Source organism: Scatophagus argus, chromosome 22, assembly GCF_020382885.2.
Source record: "Scatophagus argus isolate fScaArg1 chromosome 22, fScaArg1.pri, whole genome shotgun sequence".
NCBI classification, from domain to species: domain Eukaryota; kingdom Metazoa; phylum Chordata; class Actinopteri; family Scatophagidae; genus Scatophagus; species Scatophagus argus.
The window spans coordinates 15,190,738-15,203,421 of NC_058514.1; the positions used below are offsets into that span (position 1 = coordinate 15,190,738).

At 41.6% G+C, this 12,684-nt stretch overlaps 2 protein-coding genes across 2 annotated transcripts; both read left to right on the forward strand.

Moving 5' to 3' along the window:
* The first annotated feature begins 100 nt into the window (after positions 1–100).
* Positions 101–3,479, forward strand: asb13a.1 (ankyrin repeat and SOCS box containing 13a, tandem duplicate 1). Its single transcript, XM_046378509.1, has 6 exons — positions 101–352; positions 683–870; positions 1,102–1,258; positions 1,349–1,483; positions 2,833–3,024; positions 3,113–3,479. The coding sequence occupies exons 1-6, from the start codon at positions 310–312 to the stop codon at positions 3,259–3,261; spliced, it is 864 nt and encodes a 287-aa protein (XP_046234465.1). The 5' UTR covers positions 101–309; the 3' UTR covers positions 3,262–3,479.
* Positions 3,480–3,560: 81 nt separating this feature from the next.
* Positions 3,561–10,887, forward strand: asb13a.2 (ankyrin repeat and SOCS box containing 13a, tandem duplicate 2). Its single transcript, XM_046378510.1, has 6 exons — positions 3,561–3,710; positions 4,181–4,368; positions 4,880–5,036; positions 5,146–5,280; positions 5,680–5,871; positions 6,662–10,887. Exons 1-6 carry the CDS (start codon positions 3,668–3,670, stop codon positions 6,787–6,789), a joined length of 843 nt encoding a protein of 280 aa, XP_046234466.1. The 5' UTR covers positions 3,561–3,667; the 3' UTR covers positions 6,790–10,887.
* Positions 10,888–12,684: the final 1,797 nt, after the last annotated feature.

The following is a 12,684-nucleotide window of genomic DNA, read 5'->3' on the forward strand; positions in this document are numbered from 1 at the left end:
CTGAAAGGACTTAAATGTTTTTTATATCTGACTCCTGATAGCTCATCACAGGTGAATAATAGGACACGAAAAGCCCTGAAACGTAATACTTACACATAGCTGTGTAATATTCTGTGTATTCCTGTGTTGTGTATTTGCACAGAATGGAGTTGTCCTTTTAAAACAGACGTGAGCAGCAGCGCAGGAAGCCTCAAGCTTGCGAACTACGACTCCCATAATTCCTTGCTGCCTTGCTCTCAGTTCGGTACCAGCAACGTCAGCTGAGAGTGCCTCAGCTACAGCCCTGCGCGAAGTGTTTACCGGGGAAACATGGAGGTGACAGCCGCGCGCCGTTCGTTTCTTTGCGACATCGGTGAGCACCGCTGATCGTTTTTTCACAAAGCGTACACACACACACACACACACACACAGGAAATGTCAGCTGCTTTAAGAATGCCGTACGAGTGGCAGTAGATTTGCTGACGCCTAATCGTATTAACTCGTGTTCGTGCCCTGCTCGTGACTCTGGCACTTTTTTTGTGTCGTGTATAAAAACCTAAAACTATATACAGTAGTAAACAGTGTCATATATATATAACTTAATAACTTGTGAGACTTGTGCACTACAAACAAACAGAAAAATCAAGGGAAGCCTGCACTCTATCCATATATTGTGAAAGTATTGTTTACCTGTCTGTGTAAGGTTTCTGGGCAGACCGGACTGCCCTGCATGAAGCAGCGTCCCATGGCAGGGCTCTACAACTAAAACAGCTGATAGAAAGTGGAGCATCAGTCAACATGGTGACAGTGGACAACATCACTCCCCTACATGAAGCCTGCATAAAGGCGCATCCTGTCTGTGCCCGGCTGCTGCTGGAGGCTGGAGCCCAGGTGGGATACACCTCCATGGTCCTGCCATTCAGCTATGGAACACCAACCCTGAAGAAATAAAACACTTAAATAAATTGGGACACATACAGGTCATTGTTATAGTTAGTATTATATCTACTTTTCACACTGTGATAATTCATAGTAAGTATAAAATGGGCCACTAAAATCTTGGCCATTATCTAAAGTTGTGTGGAGAAAAAAAAAAGGGAATTGTTTCTCTGGTTCTTCCAGGTGGATGTGCGGACCATTCACGGCAGCACTCCTCTGTGTCACGCCTGTGCTTCTGGCAGCCTGGAGTGTGCCAAGCTGCTTTTGGAGTACGGGGCCAAAGTTAATCCATCGCTCACAGCTCTCACCGCCTCGCCGCTCCACGAGGCCTGCATACAAGGTAAACCCCTCAGCCCCAGTGAGACAGGCTTCGACCAGCCGTAACCCATCAGACGTCTTCGGTCTAATTAAAAATTCACGTTCCTCTCAGGTAATGTTGAAGTAGTGAAGTTGATGATAGCCAGCGGCGCCCAGCTGGAGGCGTATGACGTCCACTTTGGTCCACCCCTCCACATCGCATGTGCTAAAGGACACGTGGACTGTGTCAAGGAGGTGCTTAGTGCAGGTCAGAAAGTGTGAAAATAACATGAAAGATATCTGTATTGTGTTGCAGTGTAAGTGTTGTTTTTAAGTTTTACCCTCTCCCTTCCAGCTTACCTCCTTTAATTCTACTTTTCTTATTGGTTTCCTGCATTTCTCACAATCTGCTTTTACTACATCCAGAGGAGAGACCTGCGTGCTGTTGCAGCTCAAACTATAAGCTCAAAAGTAGCTTATAGTTTGAGAGTAGTAGGAGAGTAATTCTAAAGCTTTGACATAATTTGAAACTACACCTCCTCTGTGGAGGTCCAACCAGAGCTGTGTCACCTGCAGACTTCACTATGTGATTGCTCAGGTACCTTGCAGGGGACTCAGGACACATCTGTGTGTGAATGATAGTGTTAAAGGCAGAACTAAAGTCCAGGGGAAGCAGACTGACATAGGAATCCCTGCTCTCCAGGTGAGTGAGGGCAGAGTGGGCGACACCTGACACTGCCTCAGACACAGACCGCTTCTTCCTGATGGAGGTCCACTCGATGTTGACAGTGTCCTTTCAGTCAGTCAGTGTGTTTTTGTCCCGTTTTACTTGAACGATACACCAGATGAAACATCACTCTCTGTGATTGTGTTGTCCTTATGGTCAACATATTAAAAAGTTTCCTGTGGATCTAATGGAACTCTGCGACTGTTTTATATTTTACATTTTTACTTTTTTTTTTATGTTGTGCACTCTCATATTAGTGGCACAAGACACAATATTGCCCACAATTATCTTAACATTATTCCACTGATCGCCCGTGCCTGTAATGTGCTAAGATATACTACAGCAAAACATCAGGTTTTCTGTTTTGGTGAATGTAAATATTACTGTTGTTTTTTTTTTTTTACAAGAAAACTCCACAAGGCATCTTTAACTTAAAGGGCCAGGGGCAATTAGCGGCATCTAGTGGTGAGGTTGCAGATTACGACTAACTAAACACCCCTCATCTCACTTTCCTCTGTGGTGAGTGATGTTTTTTTTCCTGGGAGGGTGAAGAAATCATCCACCCTGCCTCTGCCTCTGATAGCACTGAGTGTTGAGTTTGCTAATAAATGCTCAGCTGGTGCAACAGGCTGTCCAGGCTGTCTCTTTTAATTTGATGATTCAGATCGACCAAGAATCATCAAGGGATTAAAAATATCTCGGTGAAGTCGTCAAAGATGGGCAGACAGCAGTGACAAGTGAAGGTTACAATTTCAGCCTGCAAATCTTTATAGATGTAGTGTTACGGCTAAGTTTGCAAATTGCAACATATGAATCGTAAATCATTCTCTGTGTACAAATGACATGATCATTTTAAATCTTAAGCTTAAGTTCATCTCAACTTTCTACAGGTGCCAATGTGAATTCAGTTAAGTTCCACGAGACAGCTTTACACCACGCAGCACGAGTCAACATGGTGGACATGATCGAGCTGTTGGTGGAGTTTGGAGCCAACGTGTATGCCAGTGATAACCTGGGAAGAAAGGCCGTAGACTACACAACACCTGTGTCTCCTGCTTACACCTGTCTCACGTTTTATGAAAGTAAGAGCTATCAGCAGTCTTTTTCCTTTCTCAGTCTTGCTTTCAATTCATGATAACTTTGCTTATGAAAACTTGTTCCTCTTGACAGGTAATCCTCTGAGCCTGCAGCAGCTTTGCAGGATTGCAGTGAGGATGATGCTTGGTACCAGAGCCTCACAGGTCATAGATCAGCTGGACATATCCCGCCGCATCCACAGCTACCTCCAGTACTGTGATCATCCCACATCACTAGAGTGATACATGAATGGATCTATAACATATCTTAAAAAGAACCATTATGGACAACATATGTGCTTGTAATTTAAAAAATATGATTTGATTATCCACCATATTTCTTGAATCAGGAGACTCATTGTGATTCCAAGTTGATGTCAACATTCATGTATGTATTATCATGTAATGCTGTGAATCATCTAGCGCATGTATCCTGACGTAGAATAAATATTTATTGCGTTCTTTACAGATCATGAAATAGCTTATTTGACATAAACACTACAAGTCCCAGCATGCGCTTCGGTTTTCAGGTATGTCACGTGGCTCCTGCCGTATGTAAACATGACCGGAACGCGGCTGTTTACAAACATCTCGTGTCGCTATTTCTCCGTTAACGTAGTTCCTACGGCGCGGAGGAAACCGACAAAGGATGGAAATTGAAAATGCTCGGCCATATTTCTTCGGAGATATCGGTGAGTGCGAGGTGAAGACAGCATGACCTGTGAGACAGTCGTATGTTCATCTTGACCCAGTTGGACGTCGGTTTGTCCTCACTGTTAGCAGCCAAGCTAATAAGCTAACCATAAGCTAGCAAGCGGCAGCCCCGGCATGTTTCACTGTGCCAACATGTGTATTATATGAATTGTTGACTCCCATTATAGCTTTAGCTTATCTAACACTCTTATATTTGTGTTACTACAGAAGGTTTCTAATGACGTTAGTTTTGACAAAGAGATATTTAACCTCCACAAATGAAAAGATGTCACTTGAGATATGTGGTGCTGACAAAATATATTGCTTATAACAACTTAAGATACACATATTATTTATATAGCAACCTTCATACTTTTTTTTAATAGTTTACATTTAACAAGACAATTACACGTCGCGTTATCTACTGTGCACATACAGTGTGTTCTGCTGTGACGTGATCCCCCTGCAGGCTGCTGGGCAGAGAGAACAGAGGTGCACAAGGCAGCGTCCCTCGGCCAGGCCTCCCAGCTGCAACACCTCATCCGGGGCGGTGCTTCGGTCAATGTGGTGGCGGTGGACTCCATCACACCCCTGCATGAGGCCTGCCTCCGCGGACAGGCCGAGTGCGTCCGCCTGCTGCTGGACGCTGGAGCCCAGGTGAGTCAGCGAGACTGTCTCATGCCTGTCTCCCATATCATAAATGACTTTTGTAGGAAACAGCTAGCTTTTGATATCTATCTATGGATCTATCTATCTGTCTATATATGCATACAGTTAACCTGGAAATATCCCATACGTTTCGTACATTTAATGCAGCTAGATAGATAGATAGATAGATGTACTTTATTGAGTAGTGCAGCAGCAGCAATACACACAACAAGCTAAACAAACTGTTAAAAAATAGCAAAATAAAAAGTGGCACATATAAAATATATATGCAAGGCAATATAAAAAAAAGTATACAACAGTAAACAGTGTAATGTAGTGCAAAATAAAGTAGAGATATTTAAGCATTAAGTTCAGCTCCATGATGCTCTTATTGTATTGTAAACAGAAAAAAATAAAACAAAAGAATATGTAGGGAATAGACGTAGAAAAGAGTCAGCCAGTTATTAGACAAATTGAGTGCACTTCAGTATATAATCCAATGTCATGTGATGCATCTCAGGTGGATGCGAGGAACGTAGACGGGAGCACCCCGCTGTGTGATGCCTGTTCGGTTGGTAGCTTAGAGTGTGTGAGGCTCTTGCTGGATCATGGCGCCAAGGCCAACCCTGCCCTCACCTCCCGCACTGCTTCGCCCCTGCATGAGGCCTGCATGGGAGGTGAGGGCTTCAGCTTATTTCACATGTCTGTTAGCTTCAGTGAAGTTGAGTTACCCACTTGACACATATATATATATTGCTGCAATGTTTTTTTGTTGTCATTTTTCAGGAAATGCAGACTGTGTGAAGCTCCTAATTGCCATGGATGCTTGTTTGGAGGCGTACGACCTTTACTACGGGACCCCGCTGCATGTGGCCTGTGCTAACGATAACACAGACTGCGTTAAAGTGCTGCTCAATGCAGGTAAGCCAAGTGCCAAATGCCAAACAGAAGTGTTTTTGATACCAGAAATACTTAAAACCACACAAATTTACATTCTGGTCACTAACAAATGCTCTATTTTCTATTGTTTCCTTAATGTTTGATAAAAAACCTCAGTGACCAGCTGTTGGGAATTTATTGAGGCTTTTGTAAAAATGAAAATAGATATTTGTGAACTGGTTTTAAAGATGAACATGTTCAGTAGGAACCAGTGGACTTGGAGTTGAGAGCTGCAGACAGGGTAGGGAAGTCAGAATGTAGTGAGAAATGGGCTCAATATGTAGTTTTTGATCTTTTCATGAGATTTGTTTCCTATAATAAAACATAGACTATCACCAGCCGTATCCATCGAGCGCTGACATTCATTAACCTCCCTTTTAGGTGCTAAAGTGAATGCTGCCAGGCTACATGAGACTCCGTTGCACCACGCTGCCAAAAACATGCGAGCTGAAATGATAGAGGTACTGGTGGAGTTTGGGGCCAACATCTACGCCAGAGACCATCACGACAGGAAACCTGTCGATTACACCACGCCAGGCTCTCCGTCCGCAGCCTGCCTGCGGTTTTATGAGGGTAAGTTCACAGAAGTGAGGGCTGCATGGAAAACAAAACGTGACCACAGGCGTCCGTAACTACGCACGGTGGTGTTGCACCTTTCAAACACGGAATCGAGAAATCGGGACCCGTCGTTTCGCCCTCTTAACAGTCGCGCTGGTAAATTGGACAACTTGTTTCGTCGTCAGTGCACACATTTATTCTGAGCTGTTCTCCACACTTAGAAGCAGCATGGATTCTGCTAAGCTCCTCTTGATCTGACTTTCATTTTTATTGATTCATTTATTGTTTGCTGTCAACCCTTTTTAAAAATCAATATGTATACAATCTAGATATACCAAAAAGCAAATTTGGGCTGGCAGTGTGAACAAAATCCTTAGATCACACAGTTTGTGGACTCGCCTTTATCCCAACAGTCCTATATAACAGTGTCAGTGTAGCACCAGCAGATGGCAAGCAAGCATCACGTTTCACTTCCAGGAAGAGTAAGACAGATGACACCTGTTGTTGTTCTATGATGCTAATATACCCAGTTAGCCACATGTAGGTTAGCTGCTGTAACTGGATGCGCATGAGAAGGTGATGATAAATTTAGAAAGTGGGGCACAGTTTGAACCAAGAAATATGCTCTTCCAAAATACCATATTTATATTAAAACAATAATTCTGTTTGGAGGTCATACAGTACTTCAAAACCCATAGGTCAGCTTATTTGCCAATTACACTCATACATCCAGTCTGGAAGGCAGCTGGCAAGTTTAAGCTACATTACATGAACACTTAAATATGCCTTTTTTTTCTATCTATAGCCACTCCTATGAGTCTGCAGCAGCTCAGCAGGTTGGCAGTGAGGAAGAAGTTGGGCACCAGAGCTCTGAAGGTCATAGGTCAACTGCATATACCGAAACTCATCATCAGTTACCTGAGCTATCAGTGAGTGTCACCTGGAGCAGGAGCTGGATCAGTGCTCACAGAGAGAGCTGCAGCAATCCGAGCAGAACACAGCAAAGGTGCCACCGCAGTAGATACGATAATAGTAGACACACAGTTTGGTTACAAGCACAGTATTTTCACTTGACTCTTTTCAAAGTAACACTTTCACCTCAGGACTTAATACAAGGTTGAACAGTGGAGTAACTCATCTCTTCTACTGGATTTGTTTTAAGTGCTATATTTGCCCAAATATAAAATTATTTCATTTAGTTTATAGAGTCTAGCATAATTACTGAATTACTATAATGCCAACACTTTAGGTTGTCAGGCTAATAAGCAGTTTTTGATTAGCAGCACTAAAAAAAAAAACTCCTGTCTGTCTGTTTGGCTCATAGTTTGGCAGGTTTGGCTGCTTGTAGGGACAAAACAGTTTCCTATGTTGGGGTGTTTTTTTTTTTTAACATTTTGGGAACCGCTGCCATAATGGCCTCACTCTAAAGACCTGGACGACAGAAGCCTACAGTGTTTGACGTTGAGTCGATAAACTCCACACAGAACTGCACTACACTACACTAAAAGTCATAATAATGACACTTTAAGTTTAAATGTGATTATAATTACATTTGCTAATGATTATCTTGGATGTCGGTCTGTAGCGTACTATAAAATTACTGCCTTGTGTGACAGAAGGTGAAATATCATAGACAGGGGTCTGACCTGTGATGTGAAACCTTCCTCGGACAACTTCTGATGTTTAATCGCCTAATCTGACACAATCTCGGGAGCCAAAAACACACTCGTGAAATATCACTAACTTTACCTAACAGAAAGCAGTGTTTTCAACACATACTACAGAGAGCAATGGAAAGCAGTTTTGTCCACATTTCCTGTGATTTCATCGGCTGTCGGCAAAGTCATAGTGCCTAATTGTGTCTTATGACCATTGTGCATACTGGTAGGGTATGGATGGTTAACCTGCTGACAGCAGATAAGAATCCTAAAGTTAAAATCTAAATAGCAGCTTCTTCCAGACAAAGCTGCTCCCTTTGGTTTCCTTCACCAGAAACTGTCTCAGTGACTTGGTAAACATGAGCACCTCTGTTTTTTTTTAAGCAGGGTTGGTTGCTGCCAATGGGAGCTTCATTTTGTAATCAGAATTATAAACTGCAACCATAAAAGTCTTAAATAGCATTTAGTGTTTGCCATTTATATAAGCGTAACTTGCACTACAACAGAATGCTTCTAATATTAGAGAGATGGTTATTCATTATTTGAACTGGAGAACTTGTCAGAGCTCAGGGAGGGGAAGAAGACAAATTGCAGAGTGTTTGGCTGCGGAAGAAACATTTTTTTTTTTTTCTTTTTGTCAAGTAAAGATTTCTGGATTGAATCCCGCATTTGCAAATGCACGCATGTCACTAAACCTGCAGGTGTGCTGTACATGCTAAGCTGCAGTTAAAATGTGAAATATGAATTTGACATTCAGAGGAATACCAAGCAGTTTTGTTGTCACCGCAGCACTCAGAGTGACACACTCCAGAAGCCGCTTGGCTTCATCTCAGGTTCCTGTGATGCACAGCCTGCGCCTGGCGAAGGCCTTTGTTTGATACAGACGCTGAAGCTTCAGTGATGGCTTCCTATTTATAACTGTGTCTGCTGCTTCACTAAATCTGCCTACAGAGAACTCACTGAGGTCCTTGTATTTTTAGAAGGAGCTGCGGGAAGTTGTTTATGAATTCCATAAAGTGCTTTAGTTTGCTTTATTGGCTCTCAGCTAAGTTGACATGACCCATTTTGGAAGTTTCATAACTTTTATGCATGCGTGGAGGTCGAATCAGCCCAGACACTCACTTTATGATTTTGTTGACTGAAGCTGAACATAATTTACTCCTTAATAACAGAAAGCTGGAGGATAAGTTGTGTTGTAGCAGATTACGCGATGAAGTTTATTTGTGGCTACACAGAATTTTTTCAGTTTAGGTTTGATATTACAGATCACAGATGTGATTTGTAATCTCTCTGTTTCTCCTCACACTAAGACATTCAGTAAATCTAACAGTTTAGTTGCTGTTTCTCTTCCTTCTTCTTCTGCTTCACCTTTTTCTGACTGGCAGGTGAAAGTTTAGCTGCTGGAGATGTGATGTCTTTGTAGGAAGTCACATTCCGTCTTTAACATTTAACTTTGTTTGTAAAGTAATTCAGATTTCTCAGGCTTTGCTTGTATTAAAGCTACATTAGGCCAGAATTTGATATGAAAAATCACAATAAACGGGGTCACTGTTGCTTATATGGTTGGCTCTGTGCTAACAGATGTTTCCAGAGCTAATCTACAGCTTATCACATAAAGGCCAGACTGCTGTATTGTTTAGTCCAGACAGTGTCAAAAAATTGTAAAAAATGCTCATCATAATTTCCCCTTGCTTGCCCCTTAAAAACCTGGTATTTCACAAGTGATCATAAAAAAATAAAGGTTTTAGGCTTAAATTTTGCCAGTTTATCCAAAAATCGACAAGTCGAGCCAATGATGAAGGTATTTAGGGAGTTCCGGAGAATGACATGCGTCCAATGTCCCCGGCCGGCAAGGAAGACTGATTTGTGGAAACTGTTTTTCACAGTGAGTTGAAGTCAGGGGAACATATTGTCCCAACAAAGCACTTATGGTGCACTTTCAAAATATTCGGTTCTAATGCAAAGTGTGTGTTCACGGCTGCACACTGTAGTAAATGAGGTAAAACATATACAAACACTGGTATGGTCCTAGCCATTAATCCAAATCCCAAATAAACAAAACAGCAGTGAGCAAATGGCATTTTTCCTTCTTACCCTCTTTGCCCTTTGGTATAAAACATAAAACACCACGCACGTGCAGTTTACTGACATCACTCTTCAGGATTCTTGGGTGTTTTAATTTCACAGTTTCCAGACCCTTTGCTTCTATCTGGATCTGCCAGCAGGAAAGGTAACCTGGCAGAGCTTTAAAAAGCAAGAGGCCACCTGTCAGCTCTCATGGACTTCTGCACCTATGTGTTTACTGTTTGCCTGACAGGTCAGGTCTTTACAAAGCATTGGAAAGCAATAGTTCATGTTTTCAGACCCTCATCCAAATGTCTTAATTCACCCCCCTCCCCCACTCATTCGGCTCTCTCCCTAAACGTGCCCTGGCTGCACAATGCTGGCCTGAATATGGAGCCCGTCTGCTTCACTCCATAAATATGCCAAGCTCTTGTTTTGTTCAATCAAAGTATAAATTCTGCCGTCTGGTTCATTATAATCTTAACCTATAAACAGTCTTGGTGCACATGGAGCGTTCCCTTTAAGACTTGTTAAAGTATCTGACCCTGATTCCGATGGGGTTTCGACTTACGGCTTAAAATAACCAGTACAAAACATGATTGGTTTCAAGGCAGTTGAAGGCTGCACAAGGGATTTGGGGAAAAAAAAGCAGATGAGAAGAGGGCAGGCATGCAGGGAATGTCCACTTATCTAAGATGAAAAATGGACTTTGTTCCATAATAGGAATGTTGAACAAATGACTGGTTGGTTTGTTTTGAAACGTTCCTGCTGGCTGGTCAGCATAAACAGAACTGGCCATTCTCTTTGATTAATTATTGTCTTATTAAAGTGAATAAAGTCAGATTCTGCTCTGATGTTCAAAAGCACACAATTTATCTGTTGAAGGTGATAAATAAAACTGATGAATATGTTTGTTTAGTATTTATTGAATAAATTGTACTGTTGACGAGTTTGTTGTCCTCACGTCTTTGCATGACTCAGACTTTCATACAAAGGTCATGAACATGTTTTTTTCATACCCTGCCACCTGAGTACATGAATGCTGGACTGTATGTCCTCATGGTGGCGTCTGTCTGTCTGTCTGTCTGCTCTCTGTAAATGCAATCCAGGAACAGAACATGATGGATACTTCATCCTGACGGCGTAGCTTCTGGATAGTGCTGTGCTGCTAATGCAAGATACATGTGTAATATTACTTCAGCTTTAAGTCCATTAATCTTAAACATGATCCATGTTGTTCAGACAAACATAACTATAAGGGATTATGAATATGCTACTCTAAACCACAAGGAAATGTATACAAAATGATGCATGTAATGATGCAGAAATTAAAAAAATATATCACTTAGAACTTTCATGTTTAGTCAGCTTCATGTTCAAGTACTTTGAAGTAAAATGGAATATGGTTAAGTAGAATATTTCCCTTTGCTCTTCTATAATGTACTGATAATCTTATACATATTGTCTCCATATGTAATTTTTCAAAACTCAGGATTTTAGTTGATTTTAGTTAACAGATTAAAGCCCCCCTCCCCACATCGCAGAATGACATGATGTATAAAGATGCATTAAATTATTTTGCTTTGTTTTTTGGGCCACTTGGGGGCAAGCAAAACACTTTAAAGTTGACAATACAAACATGTTAGGAAAGGGTTACTAACATGATTACAATTCCAAAAAAAAAAAAAAAAATGTATCGTCTCTACTAACGTGGACATTTGTCTTTGGTTTCACTGTAAGACACGCCATAAAATGCATACGTATGACTACATACATAATGGCGTAATTGCTGTCTTAGCGATACACATATAATACCCAAGTCTGAACAATACAGAAGTGTCCAAGAAAGTAACGTACTGTGCAAAAAAACTGCAGTAAAGTCTGAGGAGCAGCACCCTAAGCCCTTTATTTGTATCCACCTGATGGAGTCATTATTCATGCTCTTTTTTTTAAGCTGTGTTTTGTTCTCCACCAGCCCCTGAGGGAAACAGGCCTACGTGTTTCATTAGCAGCTAAATTCTTCACCAGCTTGTTTTTCCGCCGTTTGGTGCAGAGCAGGTAGAGATCAGTGGGTTTATCAGAGCCTGGAAACAGCTGGCTGCTGCTGCCGCTGCTGAAGGACGACTTTGAGGAATGCAGTGAGAATGAACCAAACCAGTTTAGTGGAGGGCAGTAAAAGCAAAACAGTGAGCTGAAACATTCTCTGTAGAGCTGTGGGGAACTGTGTGCTCATCACCACTCCTTTCACATCACATACTTGATCCATTGTTAACATAAAAAGATTGATTATAGCAACGTAAAGGTCTTGGAAAGTAAGTAGACTGTCACAAGATGGTCTTGGTTATACAGTATTTAATTATCTACACGTCATTTGGAATCACTTTTAATTCAGGCATATATTTTTTGTCTTCCATGAGTAACAAACTGGTTATTTGAATCAAAGTGTGATTGGTGGACTTTTTGCTTATTTAGTCTTGGCTGTTGAAAGTCATTAAAAGACGACAAGAAGCAGTACAAAGGACTGATAGAGAGCTTCATCACAACGCAGCACAGCAGCAATCACCTGACGCTCAACATCAGCAACTCCAAAGACTCAGAACAACAGGCTCCTTGTCCCAGTTATCATCCACAGAGATGATTTATCAGAACCTATTTTCATCCCTGTGCTGTTGCAGCAGTGGAATTTCTTCTCTGGGATCAATAAAGATTTAAGAACTCAAGTAAATTTTGAAGTTGCCAAGGCTCAGCAGGTTACAGTCTGTGTGTGTGTGTCAGATATGTGACTGTGCTGTATACTTGACTTTTACGAATTTATTATAAAATGTAAGTTGGTGGATCTAATTGGAGATGTTTTCTAAAGTCTGAATGTCTGCAAAGCTCACTACGCAGTTCTTTTCAGCTGGAATTCTGCCAACTTCAGTTCAAATCAACACTGTGGACTGAGGAAAGCACAGTATGCCTGACAATAAGCTCAGTGCAATTCATTTGCCACTAGGGTGTGCTATTGATAAAGAAATCACTAGTCAACCAAATGCTGGTATTATCAGACAGCCAGACAGCCAGACAGCAACAAAATGTGTTTCCCAGTCAGCATGTGTTCAGGCCC